The sequence below is a fragment of the Phascolarctos cinereus genome, unplaced genomic scaffold (genome assembly GCF_003287225.1).
Source record: "Phascolarctos cinereus isolate Bilbo 61053 unplaced genomic scaffold, phaCin_HiC Scaffold_3;HRSCAF=262, whole genome shotgun sequence".
NCBI lineage: Eukaryota > Metazoa > Chordata > Mammalia > Diprotodontia > Phascolarctidae > Phascolarctos > Phascolarctos cinereus.
In genome coordinates, this window is record NW_027555736.1 from 180,459,846 (window position 1) to 180,486,665 (window position 26,820).

The following is a 26,820-nucleotide window of genomic DNA, read 5'->3' on the forward strand; positions in this document are numbered from 1 at the left end:
TAAAATGATCTGGAGAAAGAAATGGCAAACCACTCCAGTACCTTTGCCAAGAAAACCCCAAATGGGGTCACAAAGAGACAGATGCTACTGAAAGACAACAATAGCATGGGCAAGGAAATCAAGCTTGAAATTATTAATTTCCTAAGAGGGGTTGTATAATGGAGGATATATTTAGTCAACAAAGGCAAATTCTGAGATAGGAACCAGATGTAACTGGTCTCTGTCAAAGTAGGTAAATCCCAGAGAGTTCATTGCCTGAGACACACAGAGATTAGAATAGATCACAGAGAAAGAGATAGAAAGGATCTTACAGGCTATCTGATCCAATCCAATCCATTCATTTGACAAATATAGACACATAGGCACAGAAAGGTTAAGGTGACCTAAGGATATAAATTCAAGTTTTCCTCAGTCTAAAGTCAACATTCTATCCACTAAGCCACATAGCCATTCCTAAAGTTGAAAAGGGTACAGTTAAAACCATGATTGCAACCCTGCTAACAGGGACAAGCCAAAAATGATTACTGTAAATGTGCCCTAGAATTTCCCACTGCTGCCCTTTCAGGGTTAATTTGAATATCATTTGGGAGGCTAACCTGGGGCCATCTTTGAAAAACAGAGAGGGTTTAGAATGAGTAGGTCTATGATGTTTTTGGAGTTTGCAACAAGAAGTCATTCTCATTTTATTTATTGTTTCAGAATTCCCCAAAATCAATTACAAATTAGATTATCAGCCAATAAATACTTGGATCTATTATATACTATAGACCTTGTTATTATATAATAGACCTTGGATACTGGTCTTTATACTAAAGGCCCATGCCCTAGAATGGAATTGGAGAAATTTAGTAACTCAAAAAGACAGATTTGCAAATGATGGTGGAAAGTACTATCTATTCAACAGAAGCTACTGGAAAAGCTAGACAGCAATTTGGCAGAAATGAGGTGTTGACTAGAGCTTCCTAATTTTTTGTGTCCTAGACTCCTTTGCCAATCCGGTAAAGCCTATGGACTCCTCAGAGTAATGTTTTTAAATGCATCAAATAAAACACAAAGAATTATTATTTTATTGTTAATTAATAATAACAATAGTAACTAGCATTTATATAACACGTATTTTGTGCCAGGCACTGTGCTGAGTGTTTTATGGATATTTTCTCATTTGATCTTCACAACCACCTTAAGAGGTAAGTGCTATTATTATCCCATTTTACAGCTGAGGAAACTAAGGCAAATAGATGATAAGTGACTTGCGCAGAGTCACACAGCCAGTAAGTATCTAAGTTCAAATTTGAACTCAGTTCTTCATGTCTCCAGGCCCAGTACTCTATCCACTAGCTGCCTCAATTACAAAGGAAACTAAGTATATTGAAACACAGTTATCATTTTTTTTAAAGCCAAGCTCTCAGACCCCAAGTTAGGAATCCCTGATATAGAATAACTTATACCTTATTCTAAAATAAGTTTTAGTAGAGAAGTAGCCTAATGTAAAAATTCACATAATCTTAAAACCTGGGGGAGGAGAGAAGGATGTAGCTTTAAGATATAAATTTTGGGGTAAAATTAATAACCAAGCAAAGAATAAAGAAAATCACCAAAAACTAACTAGTCAATTTGGATTATACAAAATCGAAATCAGTGTATCTAGCTTTAGAAGATAAACTGATTGGGGGGGGGGGATTCACATCGCCTCTCTCTGATAAAGATTTGATACATAAGATATCTTTGATATTCCCACATATATAAGACTGAGTCATTCTCCACTGGATTCAGTACTCAAAAGACATGTCCAGTTTTCAAAAGAAGAAATATAAACTATAAATAATTATATTTTTTAAAATTCCAAATTATTCATAAAAGAAATGGAAATTTAAACAAATATTCTGTTTTATCTCTCAAACTGGTAAAGAGGATGAAACATGGGAATAGTTTTCATGAGCCTACTATTTACAGTATTGGTGGAGCTATGGATAAGTCTATTTTACAAAACAATTTGAAACTATGCTGGAAAAGTGAACTGCTCCTTCCCCTTTGACCAATAACACTAGTATTAGGCCTATACCCTGAAAAGTCAAAGATGGTAGAAAAACCCCATCAATACCAAGTTACTTATAGCAGTCCTCTTTGATGTGGGAAAAAAAACCAAGAAACTGAAAATAAAGTAGATACCCACCAACTGCAGAATTTCTGAACAAATTGTGGCATGTGAACGTAATGAAATATTATTCAATGTGGTACACAAGGTAGATGCTTAATCATAGTTTAACTGAACTCAATTATCGTACCATTAAAAAATGACAACAAAATATGAAGGATCCAGAGAAATTTGGGAAGACCTGCATGAATGAAAGCAAAGCAAAGTAAGGAACCAATGACAACAATAATATGAAAAGAAAACAAGACTATAAGACAGAAGATACAATAACCAGCCTTAACTCTAGAGGACTGAAGAAGGAATGAAAAATAATTTATCAAGCTCTTTGCATGAGCAAAGCCTTATGATGAGCACTAAGGAAACAGTCAAACAATTAATACTTATTCATTGAGCATCGTGTTCCAAGCACCATGCTAAGCTAAGAGCTGGCAACATAAATAAAAGTAGAAAGAAAGACAGTCCCAGTCCCTGCCCTGAAGAGCATACATTCTAATAGGGAAAGATGATTCAAGGATGGGAACCAGATGGCATGGTAGAGAAAGTCCTGAGGGCAGCCCAACAAGGAGTGACACATGACTGGCCTGGGCATTCTCTTTAAAGTGAGGTTCTGGAAGAAGCCATCCAATTATAGGGAGAGGCCCCAGAGGCACAGCATACTTCCAATGTGTGAATTCCAAGTCTGCATTGAGGCTTCAAGATCAAGACGTGGGGCATAGTAGAAGAAATCCAGAATGCAGCAGAAATAGATCCTGCTCTCGAGATGCTCACATTCTAATTACAGAAGCAACTGACTGATAATGAAACATACCTTCTTCCTCTTGGTGATGGATTCCAGGTGTGGAATAAGCCATATGCTTGTCAAATACACATGATCAATGGGTTATATTTGTTTTGCTTAACTGTACTTTGTTACAACAAAGGGTTGTTTTTGTGGAAAGGGATTTGATAGTGATGGCTTTTTAAGGGCATCAAATTTTTTAAAATATTTTTTTAAAGAAATTTAGGACAAGATTTCTTCTGTGGCCAATTTGCACAACAATCTAATTTCCCTCCACAGAGATGGGGGGGGGGGAGTCAGATCTCATCATTACTTTCTTTTTTAAATAAATTTTTATTGATGTCTTTTATTTTTTACATCATCTTAGTTATCCCCAGTATCTCTCCCCACTCTCTTATCCAGAGAGGCATCCAATATAACAAATAGTATTCTTTCTTTTTTTTTTTTTTGGCTAGGCAATGGGGTGACTTGTCCAGGGTCACACAGCTAGTAAGTGTTACGTGTCTGATTTGGACTCAGGTCCTCCTGACTCCAGGGCCGGTGCTCTATCCACTGTGCCACCTAGTTGTCCCACAAATAGCATTTTTTAAAGACAAAAAAAGAATTTGAAAAATCAGCACAAGTGATTTAATTGAAAAAAAAAAGTCCAAAAACACATGCAATGTGAAACACCTATGGTCCTCCCCCCTCAATGAAAGGTGCATTGGGGGTATCCTCTCTACCTTCATTAGGATTTTGCTTAATTTTTATAATTTTGTAACATTCACTTTTGATTATTTTGGTGTATGGTTCTTTTTATTTACATCTTTGTAGTCATGTTGTATATTGTTTTCTTGGCTCCACTTACTTCAGTCTGCCTCCGTGTTTGGAGATCTTCCCATCCTTCTCCGTATTTGTCACATATATCATTTCTAACAGCACATTAATATTCCATTATATTCATATACCACAATTTGTTTGGCCATTCCCCAACCAACTCATCATTGCTTTCTTCCTCTTGCTGTGAAAGATGTGTTGGTAGACAAACAGAATTTCATAGATCGTTAGAAGCAATTGCCTCCATTATTTGGGCATTCATGTCATTAACTACAGCCACAGTTTGGTTTCTTAATGGATTCTCTCACCCCGTAGATACAGCCTGCTTCTTCATGTCAGAATTCCAATAAGAAAGGTGGTCATTGTTGTCTTAAAGTTTGTCTAGAAAAAGATTACTTTCCAAAGGTTAAGGGATGAGGACAGAACAAACAGGCCAAATTGAATGGCAGGGCATGATTAGGTGACTGTTTTCTCAGGCAGATGCCTAGTTTAAAATTCCTCTCTCAGAGGAGGAGCACAGAGACACTGAGCCTTGTTTCTTTTGATACTGCTTACTTACCCTTTGCCATAAATACTACTTTGCAGGCACCACACAGTAACTGACGAGTATTTACACATCTGATTGACATCTGAAATCCATTCCATGGCAGATGAGCACCCTGAAGGTGCACAGGTTTGTCATAATATAAAAAGGTGTCTTGACGCTGATTGAATTACCTTTTCTGTGCCATTGTTAATTTAGTGAAAGGGAGCATAAAATACTATTTGAATTTGATCTTTGGGGGAGGGGGAAAAAAGAATTCAGGAAAGCGACTGATTTGTTCCAGGATTGTTCTTCTGGGTGATGAACAGCATATTGTGACACTCTTTGGGGTGTGTTTTAAAAGATGTGTCTTGAGTCAATGAACCAACCCCAAACATAAATCCCATTAGATCATAGGAGTGCTGAGCAATTTTTAAATAATTGAGCAAGCACTGATGTTGGGCTGCTCGGTAGACAAAGCCCAGTCTCTTAGGCATGTGAAGCCAGACTGAGCAATCAGACTCTCTCTGGAAGAGAAGATCATTGTAACAATAATACTTTGCACTTACTGTGTGTGTGTGTGTGTGTGTGTGTGTGTGTGTGTGTGTGTCCTTTCATCTGAGAGCATCAAAGCACTTAGCAAACAAATTCATTAGGCATCACAGCCCCCCCTGTGAGGTAGATAAGTGTCATTATAGACCTATTTATGAATGAGTTCACTAATTTGACTTTCTCCTAGCAGAAGCAAATAGGCTGCGCTGTGCCACCAGTGCCGGGCAGCTAGATGGTGCAGTGGATAAAATACCAGTCCTGGAATCAGGCAGACTCATGTTCCTGAGTTCAAATCCGACCTCAGACTCTTACTAGCTGTATGACTTTGGGCAAGTCATTTAACCCTGTTTACCTCAGTTTCTTCATTTGTAAAATGAGCTGGAAAAGGAAATAACAAACCACTCCAGTATCTTTGCCGAGAAAATCCCAAATGGGATCATGAGGAATCAGACAAGACTGAAAATGACTAAGAATACAGATATAACCAAAGACAGTCCCTACCCTCAAGGTGGTTCTGGGTGGGAGCAAGACTGCCATTTAGGAGATAGAGAAGTCCAGAGAGTAAGTCTAGTTGGGTCAGAGCCTATGACTGGAGCTCCTCATGAATTAGTGGTCCTGGGTAGGGAGTCACCAATCAACGGGGTTGGCTTCTGGGCAGAGGTTCCTACAGAGTGGTAAGGTACTGGGAAAAAAGGTAGAGAAATCCAGAAAGTGAGTCAAGTTTTGAGATATAGATGACATTGATCCACTTACTTTTAGTTTTAGAATGCACATGATAATCACAATAATACCTTTTATTTGTATAGTACATTACAATTTTCAAAGCTTTCCATTTTCTTATTCTTCTGTATCTCTGCACAGTATCTAATACTTCCTGAAGACTCTTGAAGCATAGATATTTTTGTCCCCATTTAATAGATAAGAAAACAGTGATATAAGAGGCCAAGTGACTTGTCTAAGGTCACACAACTAATTGGTGATGTTGCCAGAAAGAGAACTGTACTCTAAAGAAGGCAATTGTCCCTCTTTCTTTCCTTCTTCCACTTTGGCCAACAAGAATGCCTTTTGCAAAAATGTATACACATATGAAATTGAGAACTTCGTGAGAATTATTTGTATAACCCAGATACACGGCAATAGTCTATATTTTATGTGGCAAGGAACATGATTTTTCAAACTTTAATTTAGCAAGTGGTATAAATAGAAAACCATTATGTTAGAAAGGTTTATAATCAATTCCTTAAGTAAAAGATTATAAGCTATTAATAATATCCCCAAACATCTCTAATCACCTCAAATCAAGTTTATACTGAATTTCAGCTAAATAAGAAGGAAATGTCAGTGTCCTTTTTAAGCAATCTATTTCTTACACAAACTTTACATGTATCTATATACATATATTAGAAATTCACTGTAAGTAAAGGATAGAGTTATCACATGTCTTTTTTTCTCAAATGATTTGTTCAAATAAATCATTTTCAAAGGGAGTATAGGTTTTGTATTTAGATTTCCAGACATTAAATATATGACAGGGTGTAACATGGCCTGAATGGTGTCTAATGATAGAGTATTTGTTGCCCTGGTTGGTAGTGGGAGGGGGGAGAAACCCTTGCCCAGTGATAGAAATGGGAGCACAAAGGCCCCTTTGATTACCTAAGGAAAGAAGACTGTTGTTTCAACCAGAAGAATCTGAATGAAAATTCAGCCCAGCATGTTAATTACACTGGACTTGAAACTACTTGGAAGATCATACCCAGAGACTGTGTCTCTACAAGGACCAAATAGGAACAGCTGGGTCATTTGAACATGAGTATCAGTAGAACTGAAATAGCCAGGCCAAGTATTTTCATGGAACTCTGCCCAATTTGTTCTATAGCAGTGAGGAGAATTTTGCAATTGATCCGTCCGTTTCAGTGATTTCATGTGGACTGGGCAAAAGCACTAATGAGGTGCAGGTGGAGGAGGGGGACTTTTAAAAACTAAAACCTGCCTTCAGTTCTTAGTCATAGATCATTTTAATCCTCCAAAAGGACAAGAAAGGGAGGAGAAAAGGAGATAAGAATTTTGTTTGATGGGCTGACCCCAAGAACCAGAAACCAATTTGTCTCAATGGATGTGAGGTGGAGGGGTCAGGCTACTTTTTGGATTCACTACAGCCCACATCACCCATTCACTTTATAGAATCAATCGTAGATTTAGAATTCACATGAACCTTAGAGTTCATCTAGTCCAGTCCCTTCATTTTACAGAAAAATCTAGGGCCCAGAGAGTTTATGTAGCCAGTGTAATGTCACACAAAGTAGTAAGCAATTGAGGTGGGATTTGAACCCAGGTTTCAGCGCTCTTCCCAAATATCATGCCACCTCAATGATCCTACAATTTATGCAACAGCATTTGTTGACCATCAACTCTGAAGAAGGCAGTGTGTTAGGCCCTGGAGAAACCAAGACAAAATCAAAAGTCCCTGCCTTCAAAGAGCTTACGTTCTAAAGTATTTTTATTTTTGTACAATTCTAGGTTTCAAAATCTTTGATTTAAAACTGGTTGCAACTCAGATAACCTTGCCTGTGAATATAATCCAAACAATATAAACAGTAACACAGGTATGCCCAAGTAATTGTGAATTTATACCAGTACTATCTTAGTTCTAGTAGAGATCACATAGACCAGTTGATTTCCAAACTATAGTCTGAAAAAAAAAAATGATTGTCCATGAGGGCACTCCCAGTTCTACCTACACTTTGAGAAAGCTTATAAAATGGCATTGCATACACTTTTGTTTCTAGTATAAATCAATAATTTACTTATGACATTTAACATAAATCAGACAACATGCCATTGGTTCTTTGCCAAAAGAAGCACTAATTCAAGTGAGCTTTGTGTTTAATTTGTTTAATGGGACAAGTGGACTCAAGCTCAAGAGGTAGGTAATCTTTTGTGCCCGGTTAAAGCAATTTTCATACAGAAAATCTTAGTGAACCACTGGTCTAGATCAGCAGTTCTCAAAGGATAGTCTGGGGACTTCTGGAGGGCCCTCAAGACCTTTTCAGAGGGTCCTTGATGTCAAAACTCTTTCCATAATCATACTAGGACATTTTACTTTCTAATATGGCAAATATCGATTGATAAAATCCACATAAACAAAAGCTCTTGTGAGGGTGGAAGGGTTACCTCAATAATTTTTAAGAATATGAAGGGGTCCTGAGGTAAAAAAAGTTTGAGGACCATTTTTCTAAATAATCAATACAGATTTAAGGAGGAAAAGACTCTGAGAGATTAAAAAGTAGATCTGCTTGAATCCCTCATGGAGGCAAAGTCAGGAATTGTATCCCCATTATACAAGTTATATGAGTTAAGCACATGATCTGGTCATGCTCTCAGCATGAATTTTTATTTTTTTAATTGCAGGCTGGACCTTTGTAGACCTTCCACTGCATGGTTAGCCAAAGGATAGGGGGAAAATCCTTATCTGAGGAGTCAGTATTGACAAGCAAATAGAATTGTAGTGAGGTCTACTTCATTACCATAGAACAAAATGCTGAACAGACTCACATCTACTGTTATTTTAAATCTGTTTGTGTAGTGAAACTACATCAGAAGGTTTTAAAACAATTTGTGAAACTAACTGCTGAGTGTCAGCACTTGCTGGAATGAATTGGGTCCAGATTCTATTGCATCATCTAATATTATGACAAGTTAATTGTGACTTCACTTGGATTTCAAGTTTGTTATGTTCTTGACACAACTCAGTCAAGGTGACCAATCATTAGGACAAGCCTTCTGGGTTTAAATCTAGACCTGCTGTAGTTCAGCTACAGACAGGCTATTTCCCCCTTCCTGACCCCTAGTTTCTTTAAGTAGTTTGATTGAATTAATCTTTACCTGATTCTCATGAGGTCAGCAGATATTATCATCCCCATTTTTGCAAATAAATTACTGGAAAATAGATCCTATGTTACTGTAAATTAGTTTTATTAGGTAAACACAAAGTGCAAAAGAGCATAGAAATTTTCATACTCTCTCTGCCAGCGTCAGCTGATGCTCATTAGCATGCCAGCTTTGCGTGGGCGAAGCGGGCTTAGAAAGCAGATGGCTGGCAGAGAACCGTGAGCAAACAAAGAGTCTCTTGGCTGCTCATAAGTTCCTCAGAACCCATCCCTACCCCAATGAAGTCCCATGTCTCCTGAACCCATGTTCAGTTAGTTGAAAAAAAAACAAACAATTCCTGGTCCACTCCTTTCTTTGTGCTTTTGACCTATACCCTCTTCACCCCTAAGAGTGTAGAGCCTACACTCTTATGGGCTAATGTCCTGATAAATGATGGTAGCTTGTTGGAACTTGTGAATATACTTTCACTCATAATCCTTTCCTAACCAGTACAAATGAATTCATGAGCAAAAGACTATGACTCTAAATTCATACTGCTTCACCCACTTGTTGGCATCCATGACTGGACCCAGCTTTTCCATGGAAAATTGAGATCTATGATCTATGCAGACTAGCATTTTGTCTCTGAGAGGAACACCGAGGGAGAAGATGAGCTTGTTTTCCATGATGTCAGCCTCAGCACTCAGGAGTGTTAAAGAGAGATGAAACATTTACAAGTTCATCTTAATAATCCATCATGAATCTATCATTCATTATTAAATTTAAACTTTTTTTTGCTTTTAATACCTTTACTATTTTGGGTTGTGATGACAAATGCCATGAATTTATTTCCTGTGGCACAGTATTTCCTTTTATTTGCCAAACAGAGATTCTCAAAGTTGGAAGGAACCTGAGAGATCACCTAGTCTAATTTACTCATTTACAGATGGGCAGATTTTGACTTAGGGAAATCATATGGCTTATCCAAGCTTTCAGAGTAAGCTGGTGGTGGATCCAGAATTTAAAACCAGGTCTCCTGATTACTAGTTGACGGTTGTTTCTGCCACACCACAAGAACCTCAAATTTATTATTTTCATGTTCCATGCTGGAAAGAAATGTCCTCTTATTCTTATCCAAGTAGACTTTTATCTCTAACCCTCACAATTTTATGGATTTGGAATTATAAGTGTCTAAACCAAAACTTATATTCTCAGATTAAAAGGGCTTAGTACTTTTAGTCTATATAGCATTGATTCAGCACTGTTAAATTCACAGAAAGTCGATTCAAAAAACTGTCATGAAGTTGGAAGATATCAGTTCAGATATATAGATATAGACATATAAATGAAGGAATGAACTAAAAAGCATTTATTAAGTACTCATATTGTCAAGAACTGTGCTAAGACTTCAGGATATAAACACAAATAAGTAGACAAGTTCTTGCCCTCAATAAGCTTACTTTTGGATAGGGGAAGATAACACATATAGAGAAATGGTGCCCAGGAAAAATGTTTTGGTAATATTGGTTTGATTTACTGTTTTTAGAGATAGAGCTGAAAGGGGAGGAGGGAATGGGCATGAGAAGTAGGCACACATATAATAATTTAACATGAAGATGAGTCTCCAAGGTAGGTCCTCTCCCCACTCTGCCATGTTGCTTCTCTATGGCTGATAAGCAAATAGCAAATAAAATATTCACATATTAGAAACACCTCCATATTGTTAATAAAAGAAACCAGTCTGAGTCACATTCACAATATTACAGTGCCAAATACAGCTTCATTGTTGTATTCAAACCCTTGCTATTAGCTTTTAAAAACATTGTGTAAATTGGGCCTTCTGGAACATTTATATTTAGTAGCAAGTGGAAAGAGAAAGGCAGTAGGAGTTTGGGAAACTGTACAAATTTAGCACAGAGCTATGGGATAAGACGGATGGAGAATTTCAGTTACCCAGACTTGTGCTAAAGATTGCCTCTTCTATTTACCCTAAGCAGAGCAAGCAATAACTTTTTCAATTGATCCATCATCATGCATGTATTAAGCACCTGCTACGTGGCAGGCCCTATGCTGGGCACTGGGGATACAAATTCAAATAATGAAATAATTTCTACTCATAAGAACCTTAAATTCTGATGGAGAAGATAAGTATAACTATCTGTCTATGACAGGTATATACGTGTATATGTAGAACAAACAAGAAGTGAATGTAGATAATTGCATAGTCATTTCTTGACTTGTTTTAATTATTATTTCATCCTTCAAAAGGCTGACAAATCAACAAGACGATTTGGTTAGGGAAGTTGATTGTCAATAATAAGGAAAAACTAGTTATTAAGGAAGAAGTGTTGGAAACCTTATGAAGTAACCACTCCCACTTAGAATTTGTGATTGAGAAGAAGAAAACTGAGCATTTGTTGACACCCACCCAGTTTTCACAGTATTCAGACAAAGAAAAGGTGCATGGACTAAAACTCTGTAGTAATAACTAGCATTTACATAGCATGTTAAGGCTTACAAAAGGCTTTACATATGTTGTTTTATAACAGTCTTGGGTGGTTGGGTGTTATTATTCCCATTTTATAGATGAGGTAACTGAGGCTGAGAGGGGTTCAGTAATTTGCCTAGTTATGTGGCTAGTAAGTTTCTGAGGTAGGATCTGAACTCGGGTCTTCCTGATCCCAAGTTTAATATTCTATCCACTGCACCACCTTATTTTCCTCTACAATGAATCTATAGTTAGATAATGTTTCTATGTAAAGAAATTGATCTAGAAGGGATAGGAAACTCTCAAAAATGAAATCCTGAAGACACAAAGATAAACAATTCTGATGAGGGAGAAAAGGAAAAGTAGTCTCAAATGTAGCTACACAGAAAATATAGCAAACAATTTAAGTTTTTCAAAGGCATGTATCAAAAATGGAATCAAAGGCAGATAATGAAGGGTGAATATTAATGAATGGTGCCATAATATAAGAATACTGCCAAGGATACTGAAGCTGCCAGATGGGGACAACAAAAAGATTTATTTTGCTTATTTTTACCTGCTTTAGTGGAAAAGGAGACAGAAAAGAGACGGGATTGCTGGTCATGATGAACAAAGCAATGAAAAACATTGATAGGGGGTATATAGAGCTGCTCTGCATTGCTTTGGTTTCTGTTGTTTTCTGCCAAGGAGATGGTATTTGGACTGGATAGAAAAGAACAAAAATGACTAATAGGGAGTTGACACCCAATAAGCATGGAAGATACCAAGAGAGCACTTGGCTGTCCTTGAAAAGGTCAGATGATCAGACCTGGATGAACTCTATCCCAAGATACTGAAATCACCAGCAAACATGATTGCTGAGCCCCTGGTAAGTGTTTGAAAGACTATATAGCACAACAGGACTGGAGAAGGGCAAATGTCATCTTTTTTTTTTTTTAAATAATAGGATGGAGTCAGCAAGCCATGGGCCATTGAGGCTTCTTTGATTCTCAGAAAAGTATTGGAATATATTATTAAAGGGATGGTTAGTGAACATCTAGAAAAGAAAATCATGATTACAAAGAACTAACATGACTCCTCTCAAGGTAAACTACCAAAATGGAAAGTTACATGTACCATCAGTCACAATTATTTTTCAAGCAGTTTTGCTTAACAGTTCTCCCCTGCCCCCCGGAAGGCATTATAGGGTTTTGTTTACTGGGAAGTGACTGATGTGTCAAAACAAAATGTATCACTAAAAACTAATTAGCTTTTCATTTTTTTTCCTAGAAAAGGATGGTACCTGTCACTGGAATAACATAAGTATATTCTATTCTGGAAACTCTGAAATTTGGGATTGTTCTCCTAACTATGTCCTATGTTGAGAGTTGTGAGTGTTAACACTAAACTCATGATTACTGTGACATAATAAAAGAATAAGTAACCCCAGAAAAACCCAATTTCATTTCTTACCAGGGCCTCCAGGTAGATCAGGAGAATGCTATAACTCTAACTTACCTAGATTTTGGCAAAGCATTGAAAAAAAATCTCCTATTCTTGTTTAAGTAAGGATTGTTTAATCCTTTGTATTTCTCTCTCTGCTGCCTAGAACAGTACCTGGAACATTAGTAAGCATTAAAGAAATGTTTGTTGATTGGTTGACTGAAAGATGGAGAGATGTTTAATAGGAATTAGTAGAGATAGGGCAGCTAGGTGGCACAGTGGATAGAGTACCAGACTTGGAGTCAGGAGGAACTGAGGACCAGCCTCAGATACTTACTAGTTGTATGACTCTGGGCAAATCATTTAACCTTGTTTGCCTCAGTTCCTCACCTGTAAAATGAGCTAGAGGAAGAAATGTCAAACCACTCTACTACCTTTGCCAAGAAAACCCTAAATGGAGTCATGAAGAGTCAGACACAGCTAATTGACTAAATAACAAAAGAGGTAGGTAGATTTAGAACTACCAAAAGAATAGTTACTAATGGCTCAACATCAGCTTAAAAGAAAGTCATTAGTAGATATTTATGCTTAGCCCTATATTTTTAACGTTTTTGTCAATGACTTGGAGAAATGCATACGTGACATACTTACCAGATTTGCAAATGACATAAAACTGGAATGGGTAGCTAACACACTGAGTGACAGCGGGGGTTCACATGGATCTTAATAAGCCAGGACACTAGGTCAAGCCCTAATAAGATTACATTTAGTAGAGATAAATCAAAGAACCTCAGAATCTTTGAGTTGGAAAGGCCTTCTCAGAGTCCATTTGGTTCAAATCATACCTGAACAAGAATCCCCTCTACATCGTATCTTACAGGTGAGATCATCTTACTTATGTTTGCAGATCTCCAAGAAAGGGAATGCCATCCCAAGGCCCATTCCTCTTTTGATAGCTCTAGTCTTTTGAGAAGTTGTTCCTTAAAGGAAGTCAGAGTTTGTCTCTGCAACTTACACTCATTGCTTCCAGTTCTGTCCTCTTGGGCCTACCAGAATAAACCCAGACCGTCTTCCCAAAATCAGCCTTCAAATATGTGTATTAAGGTATCACAATGTTCCCTCCTAATTCTTCTCTTCCTCAGGCTTAACATCCTCGGCTACTTTATCCAATCCTCACAAAGCAAGAATTTGAGCCCAGGGATCTGCTGGTAAATGTTTAACGACTGGCATTCCAAAAAAAAAATGTGCAGCAGGACGCACTACGTTGAATCCACATTGTGAACATGAGACAATTAACAAAATGCTAAATAAAATCCTAATCTGTGCTGCTGCTCATTGATTTCCAAGGTGGACATGTACACAGTGGAAACTTAACAACTGGCCCTGAGAAGCCATCACGTACTTGAGGAGTCAAATGAGGAGACGGATATTTGTGAGGTGCTTAGCACAATGTCTGTAACATGCTGTTGTTTAGTTGTTTCAGTCGTGTCTGACTCTTCATGACTCCATGGGTCTCCATCCATAGAGTTTTCTTGGCAAATATACTGGAGTGGTTTACCATTTCCTTCCATCGGCAAATACAGGATAAGTGACTTGCCCAAGGTCAAACAGCTAAGAGGTTTCTGAGGCTGGATTTGAACTGAGCACTTCTTGCCTTTAAGCCTAGTACTCTACTGTGCCACCCAGCTGCCACTCTGTAACATAGTAGATGCTCCCTTCCCCTTCCTCCCATGCCCACTCCCAGACCCTTCACTCTCCTGGACTCCTGCTGGACTTCCTCGGACAATGACCAACTTATCAGTGTTCTTCATAAAGTCTAGTCCTACTTCAGCCTAGTGCTCTCAATACATGTTCTGACAACAGCATAGCACAGGGGTGTAAGGATCCTGGTCTCTCTAATTCTTGGTACCACCTAACAATACCTATTAACTTTTTCATCTACATTGAGCTTGACTCATAATAGCTATGCTAAATGACTAATGACTGAAACTCCCATAGCTTTTTCAGATAAATTGCTGGACAGCCACATAGTCTCAATCTTGTAAATGTGAAAGTAATTCTTTTTTTACCCAAGCATAAGATATTTGAGTGGCAGGATAGAATAGCACACAGAGACGTGGCTTTGTAGTCAGGAAGATCTGGGTAGTAGTTGCACCTCTTACCCATGCTGGCTGTATGACCTTGGACAAGTCACTTTACTTCTCCATGTTCTCAGTAACACTCTTAGACTAAATACTTATGTAGAGTACATATCCCCTTTAAATTTCATCTTATTAGATTCAGTCTAATATTTTAGCCTGTCTGGATCATTTTAAATCCTAACTCTGTCATCCAGTGCATTAGTTTTGTGTCATTTTCATATTTGATAAGCATGTCATCTATATCTCTATCCAAGTGATTGATTACACATATATATGTGTGTGTGTGTGTATGTTGTGTGTGTGTATACACATATATGTATGTATGTGTATGTATGTATGCATATTAAACACCAAAGGATAAAGCATGGATCCCTGCATCACTCTACTGGAGATTTCCTTCTAAGCTGACATTGAAAGTCATTAATGAGATTCATGACTATTCATGACATCAATGACTATTATATGGCTATTATTTAACTGTTTGATTAAAGACTATTGTTAATGACAATGACATTAATGATCATTATTTGGGTCTGACCATTCAACAAGTCCTAACTCCACCTAAATTGTGTTATCTTCAATCTGACCCAGAGGTTCCTAAAACCTTATTTTGCCTATCACCCCTTTTGAAAAAAAATTACCCAGTGTGCCCCCTAGAAATCTACTTTCTTTAATCCTTTAACAGTTTTTTAAATTTTCATCCTTTCAAAAATATATATATATATATTTATACATTTTTTTAAATGACACATCTTAAATTTAATAATTTATTATGAATTTGTGAGGTTTTCCTGCATTGAAATTTTGATGATGCAATATTGCTTCATGAAACTGTGTAGTATTATATTGTAAACAAGTCATTACATGCACATATTCCTGCCAATGCATGCTGGACTCCCTGACAATGTGCAACAAGCTCACCTGCCAACACTTGCTTGTTAAGACCTGTCAGAGGACTTGACCAATTGGTTTTAACTTGCATTTTGTGTGTTTATTTGGAAGATAATGTAATCACTACAACTTTAACTCTGTCACACAATAGATGAAACATGTATGGTTTTTCAAAATTTTCTTCTCTTCTTTCCTTATACTTCCACCACCCCCTTATTTTTATTCAACACCGCACAATTTCACCCAAGGCTACTATGGAACCATTCTCTCCCCCATACCCCCACCACTGTTCCAGAAGGTGGAATCATCTACTTTGGAAATTTATGATTGACTTCTCTCCATGTTTTCTAACAGAAAAGCATAGGAAACTGTATTAAATGCTTCACTAAAATTGAGGTCAACCATATTTACCATAGTCCCCTGATCTTTCATTTTAGTAACCCTGCCGAAAAAAAGTAAATGAGGTGAACTTGTTCTTCATTATGTCATTCCAGCTCTTTGTGATCACTGTTTCTTTTACTAGATGCTCAATTTGACATTTACATTTATAAAATTAATAGATTGTATTGATAGAAAACGGTTTTTAAAAAAAGAGAACTCACAGCCAAACTTGAAGGAGATAAACATTTTATCTTCCATACTCCAAGACCAAATCAACATTATCCTGCTTACTGACTGAAGTACTATGTCAGCAATTCCATACTACTACTCAGGGCCCTGAATAGCACTTCAGATATATGTGAATGGATGAATGGATGAATGGATGGACAGATGAGTGAATGGATGGATGGATAAAAAGACATTTATTAAGTGCTTACTGTGTGCACAGCACTATGCTAAGCACTGGGAATACAAGCAGAAAAGTAAGACAATCCCTGATCGTAGGGGCTCACATTTTAATAGAGAAAGTCAGCACATATAAGAGCCGTTAGCTGTCGGTCAAATGAAAGGGGCCAGTAGTCTTTAGGACACAAAGGCAAAGCAGATATTAAAGCATATTCTTTAACATTACTTATACTTCTAAAACCATATCCCTTTCTGAGGTTGAACTATTTATTAGATAGTGCCAAGAACATCGGTGACAAGAGCTTTCATTTTTTGGTTTTCAGTAGCTGTGGCATTTCCACAAGGGTTGTTCCTCTGAATGATGGTCACAGAGGATGGATTTGAAAGCAAAGCAGGTGAAGGAGGGATGTGGCTGTTCCTAGGAATCATGGGCTTATCTGCCTATGAATGACAGGCTGGTTGGTAGAAGATGATACCCCTTCTCCACAGGGGTTGATCCCATGGATGACAATTTGAGGTGGGATGGGGATGGCAACTCTGAAAGCAGAGTTGATGGTCTGAGGGTTAGGAGAAGGTGCTGCTATTCCAAAGGCTCTTGGATTAGGTATCTGGAGATGTTTCCACAGGGGTCTGAGTTTTAACCCCAGGGATTCTTGCTACTTAGCCTAAGTTAGCTTCCCTGCCTTGTGTAGATAATTTGGTCCCAGAGAATGGAACCATGGGAAATGGTTCTCTTTAAATGTCTTGAGCACTCTGGGCAATATAGCTTTTGACCATTGGATGAGTCATTTTTTTCCCTAAGATTCAGAGTGAGCTGCCTTAGGATAGTATTTTCCAAACTATTTTCTCTAGAACCCTGGGATAAATGTAAATGTCAGTAGCATTTTGTTTCCAAAATATTAAAATATGAAACTATGCTAGAAGCCTTCAAACAAGGAGTAGATGGTGACTAGCTGAGTATGGTGTATAAGAGATTCAAAGTTGGGTTTAGGTTTGATTAGATGGCCTCTGTTCAGTCATGTGGTATAGTTAAATAGAGTGCTATATTTGGAGTGAGGAAAATCTAGGTTCAAATCCTGCCTCAGACATTTACTAGTTGTATGATCCTGGGCAAGTCACATCCTTGGGCCTCAGTTTCCTCATTTATAAAATAAAAAGATTGAACTTGATAACCTTTGAGATTCCTTTCACTTCCAAATCTATGATCCTATGACCCCTTTCCAAAGGACATGTAAGTAAATTAAGTTAATTTAATTATTAAGTTAATATTAAAAATCTATGGTCTCCAAATGTTTGGAAGACAATTTTAATATGCTTTACAATTTTGCTTAGGATTAGATCAGTGGTCTGTAATCAGACAGTCGTCTCTGCAGATTGGAATACTCCAGATACAGGTGTCCTCAACTTGAGGTCCAAAGAGTTATTTTTTAAAAATATTTTGATAGCTGTATGTCAATATAATTTATTTCCTTTGTAATCCTATATGTTTTATTTTATGCACTTAAAATATTATTCTGAGAAGGGGTCCATAAGCTGCACCAGACTGTCAACATGGTCTGTGATATGAAAAAGGTTAAGAACCTCTGCCCCGGAGATTTCTCCTCCAATAAAGGATAGAAAGGAAATGAAAACTTCAGGAAGTTTCCCTGAAGCATCTTCTAACCCCAAGAATAAACAATGGTCTCACCCTCCTCTGATCTCCTGTTGCACTCATTCTGCACATTGCCTACATTGTTATTTAACTTTCCACATGTTTATTTCCCCCAACTAATAATAAGCATTTATTAAGCACCTACCTCACTTTAGTAAGTATTCTTATATTAAAAATGACCCAGGTCCTACTCTCAAAATAAGCTCACAGCCTAACAAAGGGACTACCACATTTGTGTGTATATGTATGTATATACATATTAATAATTTATTAGCAATTTATATTACTATGATACAAGGTAGTAGAATGTGAAAGGTGTGAAGTAGAGATCTAGCCAGAGTACTCTAAGAAAACATGAGATTGGAGAGATCACTTTCAGTTGCTAGAGGTGGGGTGGACTGGCAAGAAAGGGTCAGAAAAGAATTAGAAGATGGCATCCTACCTGAGTCTTGAAAGAAGAGGATTTCTGGTTGAAATGAAGAGGGACTGAATTCTGTAGGAATGTTTAGAGAAGGGAGTGAGGTATGAGATGCAATAAGAGACTGTCTCCAATGGTATCATTTGGTTGGAGCTTAGAGAATGTGAATTAGATGGGAGAAAAAATGAGCCTGGAACCTGAAAACCACCTGGAAGGGTGGTTTGGAGCCAGAATTATGGAGGGACCCTAAATGCCATGCTGAGGAGTTTGTTTCTTCTTCTAGATGACAAAAAGATAGTGGAGGGTTTTAATGTTTTTTTTTTATCAGAAAGCTTTTTGCCTTTCTTTGTGTCCTCAAAGCTTAGCATAGTGCCTGACACATAGTAGTAGGTGCTTAATAAAGACATGAAGAACATAAAATGATACATTCATACTTATTTTCCATTATCATTGACAAATCTCTACAAATGTCTTGTTCTGAAGCCTCATCAGGTCATACAATTTCTTAAAGCCCATGCCACTATATTAGGAAGATTACATTGGAAGCTTCATAAAATATCAATAGAAGAGACAAGAAGCACTTAGAAATATCTTAACAATAGTCTCAGTGAGAAATGATACACCAGCACTTTGAACTGAGAATATATGTAGAGAGGAGACAACAGATACTTGGGATATTATGCATGAAGGAACAGGCCTTCACATCTGATCAGATAGGGGCTGAGGGAAAGAGGAGAGTCAAAGATGATGCTGAGTGACTTGGGGAGGGAAGGGGGTATTTTAGGAATATCACCAGGAATAGGAAAGTTGGAAGGAGAGACAAGCTTAAGAAAGACTATGTGTTTAGCTTTGGATAACATGTTGCATCTTACTATCCCGGGAAAATAGGACTGCAATTCAAGGGAGATGCTGGGCTTGATGTATTTGGGAGTTATGTGCATAGAAGTAATAATTGAAGATGTGGGAGTAGATGAGATTACCAAGGGGAAAAGTATAGGGAAGAGAAGAGGAGAGGACAGAATCTTGGAGGATACCGACATTTAGGGCATGGAAGGAAAATAATGAACCAGATAAAATCTTTGGGAGCCTAGGCAAATTATCTCACACTCTCTCATATCGCATACCCTCCAGTGCTCAAAGAATTCTGCCATCCACATAATAGATGCTAAGTAAACATGTGTTGATTAGATTAAGAAAAATAACCAAAACAGAATGCTGTGTTTCTAAGTCTTTGAAAAGGGTGCTTCTCATTAATTTTCTACCAATTAATAAATTTATCAGTTTATAGAAAAGCTATTTGCTTCTTCCTGCTTAAATGGCCTCCTCACTGACAAAAAGATTAAGCCTTACCATAATGGTCAATAGGCTTATTTTCCACTATTATTCTATACAGTCTCCATTTCAGTAAATCTAGTTGATTCACTGTTCACTGCTTTATGCATTCTTGTCTCTGACATAATTTATTTTTGCTTTTGCTGATATCATTCCTACTGATCACAATAAGTTCCTCTCACTCTCTATTTGGATTCTACCTTTGCGATCCAGACTCCAATAATCTTTCCTTCCTTTTCCACTTAGCATCTGGTCAATGTGTCTCCTCACATGCATCAGACATCCTCAGAAGCGGTAGTACAGTGTTGAAGAGATTTGTTGTTGTCCAGTTGTTCAGTCATGTCCGACTCTATGTTTTCTTGGCAAAGATACTGGAGTGGTTTGCCATTCCCTTCTCATGGCCCCATTTTATAACAGATGAGGCACTGAGGCAAAAAGGGTTAAGTGACTTGCCTAGGATCACACAGCTAGTAAATGTTTGGAGCCAGATTTGAACTTGGATCTTCTTGGCTCTAAGCCCAGTGTTCTATCCACTGCAACACCTAGCTATCCCACCAGCCCCATAAGGCCATGTGAGCAGTTATTCAAATTTCACTACTGCAACATCCAGAATACAGAGATGGGAGAAGGAGACCAAGTACTCACCATTGTTACAGCAGGCCAGGAGAAGAAAAAAAATTAATCCTCATCGTCGTCATGTAAGCACCCCAAAGGGCAACAGAAAGATACATTGCGAGTATAAGGAAACATGTAGTATTATGCCTGAGAAATGGCATAAACAAAAATGTTCAAGGGTATGTGTGGCCAGAAAAGTTTGTGGGCTGAACATGTAATAACAATGAAAGACAACAGACAAAAACCCACGTGCTATAATGTTGCCTCTCAGATATTATAAAGACCAGTGGAAAGTCTTTAGTCAGTAAGTCAATCTGTAAGCAAGCATTTTTAAGTGCTTACTATGTGATAGGCATTGGGCTAAGCTTTGGGGATACAAAGAAAGCTACAAAAAACATGGTCTCTGTCTTCAAGGAATCCATGTTCTGATATGGGAGGAAATATGAAAACAATTATGCACATACAAGATACGTTCACTGTAAATGAAATGTAATCTCAGAAAGAATTGGATGAGGAGGGACACTTAGAAAGGCCTCTTTGCAGAGGATCTGAGCTAAGTCTGGAAAAAAAGAGCCAGGAAATCCAGGAAGTGGAGATGAGGAGGAAGAACAGAATTCTAAACATACATGACAGTCAGTCAAATGGAGTATTGAGTTCAGGATATAGCAAGAAGGCCATTGTCACTGGATTTGTAGCATACCTGGGAAGGAATAAAGTAGCATACATGCAAAGGAGTAAAGTAGGAGACTGGAAAGATAGGTAAGAAGCCAGAATGAAGAATTTTAGAAACAAGAATTACATAGGATGAGATGACATCAAAGGATTGCTACCTACGCAAGTAAAGAGAACCCCTACACTCCTTTCCCCAGGAAGCTCTTGTCACGAAGAAAAATCAAGAACATAAAGTGACACATTCATAATTATTTTTATTATCATTGATAAATCTCTGCAAAAAGTCCATGCTACTGGAGTGATCTTGAGTTTGAAAAGTATACACTGTGGGGGTACTGGCTCCGCTTGGTTCTACAAAACTCGAAAGGTTTCAAAGATAAATCTAAAACTGGATTCTATGTCTGTCATATCCATGGATCAGCCTAGCTGGATTTAGAGAATTCATTGCCAGATAGGCCATAGGGTGTAGCCCTAGCAACTCTTGAAGACCAGCTACAAAGTCATAGAGGGACTGCCATCTGCATCAGTAGAAGAAGTAACCACAACAAAGAAATCACAGATCATTGGAGTATTATTAATAAAATTATTAATAATTGAGGAGGGAATGGGAGAAGGTAGGAAAAACCCATCCACTCTTATGCTAAATTACCTAGACAACTAGAGAAAAAGCACGTTTAGGGGTTTTGTTTTGCTTGAATCATTCAGACTGAATGCCATTAATAAAATAAATGCCAACCCTTCAGTGTACTGAATATACCTGGCACAACAATGGACTTGAAAGGTTACTTATGTGTTAGATTTTTAATCTTAAAGTAAAAATGGCTATAACTTGTTATAAGAACTTGGGAAGGGAGGGAATGAGAAACTCCAATAAGTGAGAACATTTTTCCATTCAACTAAAAGAGATTTAAACAGATTCCAGGCAACCATCCATCAAATGCATATAAGGAGATAAAATGACAAATTTCAGTGAGTGAGTACCCACTGAGATATTTGGTTTAAATCACTCTACTTTGCACTTCTACAAATTCCTTTTCCTTCAATAAGCAACTTGCTCTAATGTAATGATTTTTTTTCATGTGAATAGAGAGAGAAAATCATACTCTCTGTTTTATCTTTAGCTTGTGTTCAAGTAAATCAAGAAAGCATTTTAAGGCTAGCTTGTGGAACTTGGGGTAGGGAATAGTATTTGCTGCACATTTCCCCCATTGGCCCCTAACCTATAAAAACTATCTCCATCACAACCTATGAACATTTAGTAGTAAAAGTGTAGTTGCACATACTCCCCCACCCCCAATCCCATGTACAAAGTTAAAAATACGTTTGAAATCCTGACACCATAGATCTGGGAGGTCATGCAAATATTATACAGCACCAGCCTATGACTTTGGATTTGTGAGTTTTCTTAATGAGATCTGTCAGATGCTTGTTACTTGAAAATAAATGCTCTTTGGCTGCTTTTTTGCTCCTGATTAAAATGAAAGCAAAACTGTAACCCAATTCTTAAACAAATTTTAAATGGTATCATCACTGCTAATGCTTCTTTTACAATTCAGTTCATCACTGCAGGCAAATCAGCCTCTCATTCATAAATTCTCTGATTGTCAAAACAACGTACATGATCGTTTATCATAATGTAATAAATCTTGGAAAGCAATCATAACATAAAGAAGACGCTCTCTTAGGTACAGTGCAGCCTATTTTGATATATTTTCAGGGCCAGCTATGATTGGGTATTCACTAATTTGTTGCTAGGAGCAACATAATATTTTGTATTGGAAACATTCAGTGTATTAATGGCCCTATCATGCTATATTTGAATTTTCTGAGTTGGATTCTGTAAGCTTCAGCACTAACAGTTCTCCAGATGGTAAAAAATGAACCTCTTTGCTTAAACGTCTTTTTTTTTCTTTTAAAAAAATCTATTTTACATTCACGATTCAGATGAAACCAGCCTTACCATACCTGGATTTATGTCTGTCATTGAAGCAAACATAACTGAAAGAATCAGGGGATCATAGATTCAAAGCTAGAAGAGATCTTTCAGACCATTGATTCCAACCCCCTCGTTTTACAGATGAGGGAACTGAGTCACAGAGAATTAAATGATTTGTCTAGGTCATACAGATTGTGCTTTAAACAGAATTTGAACCCAGGTCTTCCTTACTCCAAATCCAGTGCCCAAATCATCATACCCCACTACCACCCATGGTTCCAATTAATCATTGGCTATATTGGCTCAAGACACCAAAGACACCCAAAATACTGACGACTCTCTATTGGCAAAGCCACAAAAATCTATGCTGTAGTGAAACAGAATAAAGGCTTTTTTAGCCTTTATACTTATTCCTACTATAGTGTCCAGAGACTCAGCATGCAAAGAGTTAAAAGGTGTCATGTGGCATCTGGTCAAGAAAACTAGAGCAAAGGAAATTCCTAAAGATGAAAAATGGAAGGTATATGAAGGTAGTGGTAGTATAGGAAAGGAACCAGAGAACTTTCCATAGTAGGTCATATAAGGATATTTACATACTATACCTTTTTTTTTCAGATTTATGAAAAATAAATTTATTATGTAACACCTTGTTTTTAACAATGTTCAATTTTTTCCTTAGAATACTGGCATTATTCATGTAAAATAGTTTGATACAGTATGTTGTATGTCATAGGTGTTTTTTTTCCCTCATAAATTCTAAGGCTCTCCTACTCCTTTCTCCCTTGCTGAAGTAAGAGCACCCTAAGTAACATGTGAACAAGTTTTAAGAAAGAAAATCAAATGAACAAAATTCTAATTCTACTACACCAAGTCAGCTCTGAAAATCAGGACGAAATATCTGAATGGTTGCTGGACCTTTTTAAAGGAAATTATCACCTCATGCTCTCTCATCTCAAAGTATGCTCACAATCAGCAACACCAACAGAAAAAAAAACCAGTGTCTATGACAATCTTTTTAGTTTGTTTGCTAAACCAAACAGGTTTATATCAATGACAACATACTTATTCACTATCAAATAGCAGCTTTAGTACCAGTCAAGTCATCAGTTTAAAAGAAAATTCATAGGCTGGAAATTAATCTTTGGGAGTTCTGAAATCCACTGGAAAGATTGTGTGGCTTTAAGTACTTTGGAAAAAATATGTACTAATTTTGTTGGTCAAAAACACGGATCACGTGGAAAATGAATCAACCACTGGAAAGACTAAAAAGAAATATATACCAAAATAATCTCAATCTGAATCTTGATTATTTGGTTGGTTGTTGTTGTTGTTAACATATACTGTGTTTCAAGTACCAGTTAAAGGATTGTGTGCTGTTGATTAGATAATGTTAAATCAAGAGAATTCACCACATACAAGGAATGCCTGCCCCTAACGTATTTCACAGCTTCAACTACTACAGACTGTCACTGAAAAAAATGCATTGGTCAGTCTAAACCGTGTCAAGTAAACTATGGAAGCAACACATCCACAACTCAAACTGTGCTAGCACTTTGCAAAAGTGTTCATTGGACTATGGATGAAAAAGATATTCCTCAAGTCACCAATTTATGTGTATTAGAAGGTAAATATTTAATCTATGAGTTTACCATCAAGCAGAAGGAGATTGCATTATACGCTCCCTAAGATTAAATAGTTTGTCTACTGGGAGAACTGGCAAATAGTACAGCAGAAGCTAGGCATAGACCAACATCTTACATTATATACCAAGATAAGGTCAAAATGGGTACATGGTTTAGACATAAAGGGTGATACCATAAGCAAATTAGGAGAGCAAGGGATAATTTGCCTATCAGATCTATGGAGAAAGGATGAATTTATGACCAAACAAGAGATAGAGAACATTATGAAATGCAAAATGGATAATTGTGATTACATTAAATTAGAAAAGTTTTGCACAAACCAAGCCAATACAACCAACCTTAGGAGGAAAGCAGAAAACTGGGAAACCATTTTTACCACAAGTGTTTCTACTAAAGGCCTCATTTCTCAAACATATAGAAAACTGAGTCAAATTTGTAAGAATACAAGTCATTCCCCAATTGATAAATGGTCAAAGGATATAAACAGGCAGTTTTCAGATGAAGAAATTAAAAATATCTATAGTCATATGAAAAAATGCTCTAACTCACTATTGATTAGAGAAATGCAAATTAAAACAACTCTGAGGTACCACCTCACACCTATCAGATTGGCTAATGTGATGAAACAGAAAAATGATAAATGTTAGAGAAGATGTGGGAAAATTAGAACACTGATGCATTGTTGGGAGAATTGTTTACTGATCCAACCATTCTGGAGAGCAATTTGAAACTATGTCCGAAAGGCTATAAACCTGTGCATACTCATTGATCCAGAAATACCACTACTAGGTCTGTATCCCAAAGAGATCATAAAAAAGGGAAAAGGACCTCCATGTACAAAAATATAGCAGCTCTTTTTTGTGGTGGCAAAGAATTGGAAATTGAGGGGATGCCCAATGACTGGGCAATGCCTGAACAAATTGTTGTCTATGAATGTAATGTAGTCGTATTGTTCTATAAAAAATGATGAGAAGGCTGACTTTAGAAAAACCTGGAAAGACTTACATGAACTAATGCTGAATGAAGTGAGCAGAACCAGGAGAACATTATACACAGTAACAGCAACATTGTGCAATGGTCAACTTTGATAGACTTAGTTCTTCTCAGCAATACAATGATTTAAGACAATTCCAAAACACTCATGCTAGAATATGCTATCCACATCCAGAGAAAGATCTATGGAGTCTGAATGTAAATCAGAGCATACTATTTTCTCTTATTTTTTTCTTTCTCATGGGTTTTTCTGTTTTGTTCTGATTCTTCTTTCACAACATGACTAATGTGTAAATATGTTTAATATGATTGTACATGTAAAGCCTATATCAGATTGCTTGCTATTTTGAGGAGGGGACAGGAGAGGGAAGGAAGAAAAAAAATTGGAACTCAAAATCTTATAAAAGTGAATGTTGAAAACTATCTTTACATGTAAGTGGAAAAAATAAAGTACTATTAATTGGGGGAAAATAAAGCTCTCTACAAAGTCTAAAAATAACAGATTACATAGTTTGTGTCTTCTTTGTTCCTCTTCTGGTTTTAATTTTTTCCAGACATAGGTTTTTTAGGGGCAGGAATATATCTATGCCAAAGAATAGAGAGTTAATGTTGCTTGTGAGATGTGAGTTTTAATGCTAAAGTTGTTATGAATGTTAGAACCACTATCATTGTTTTTTCAATGTCCTGGTATCATACAGGTAGGGCCTTTTCCATTGGAAAACTAATCCTAAAGTTGTCCTTTAGGTCAACATTCCACTAATTAATTATGATACCAACATTTCTTATCTGAAGTATGTCATTTAGTCATCACAAAATCCTTTACTTAGGTAAACATTATTATAGTTGATTAGAATTCAACATACCAAACCCATCATTACAATTGAATGGAAGAATTACCTAAAAATGACATCAGCATAAAAGCAGCCACCTGAAAGATAGTAACCAGTCAAACACTTGAGGAATAAACTTAATCTCTCATAAGGCCCATCTTCTATTGAAGTTCTAGAAATTGGAAGCCATTGTCATTACATACTTGTCCCTGAAAAGAATCATTTCCACTTGCATATTTGAGCTCTTTTCTCTCTCTACTCTACATAAGGAGAAACCTGCAGTAAACAGTTGGCATTTAGACATTACCTTG

General features: G+C 37.1%; 1 protein-coding gene and 1 long non-coding RNA gene across 3 annotated transcripts in view; both read left to right on the forward strand.

The window, feature by feature from the left end:
* CDIN1 (CDAN1 interacting nuclease 1) overlaps window positions 1-26,820 on the forward strand; it is a 337,401-nt gene that overhangs the window by 270,625 nt on the left and 39,956 nt on the right. Inside the window, exon 11 of one of the 2 annotated variants that reach the window (XM_078151316.1) lies at window positions 4,335-6,204. The exons of the other annotated variant lie outside the window; for it this stretch is intronic. Within the exon in view, the coding sequence (XP_078007442.1) occupies window positions 4,335-4,371 (37 nt within the window). The 3' untranslated portion in view covers window positions 4,372-6,204. Of the gene's footprint in view, window positions 1-4,334; window positions 6,205-26,820 lie in introns of those variants that run through there. 2 annotated transcript variants of the gene reach the window in all.
* LOC144456326 (uncharacterized) lies at window positions 9,946-26,178 on the forward strand. Its single transcript, XR_013485394.1, has 2 exons — window positions 9,946-12,548; window positions 13,744-26,178. It is a non-coding gene; the product is annotated as an uncharacterized LOC144456326 (long non-coding RNA).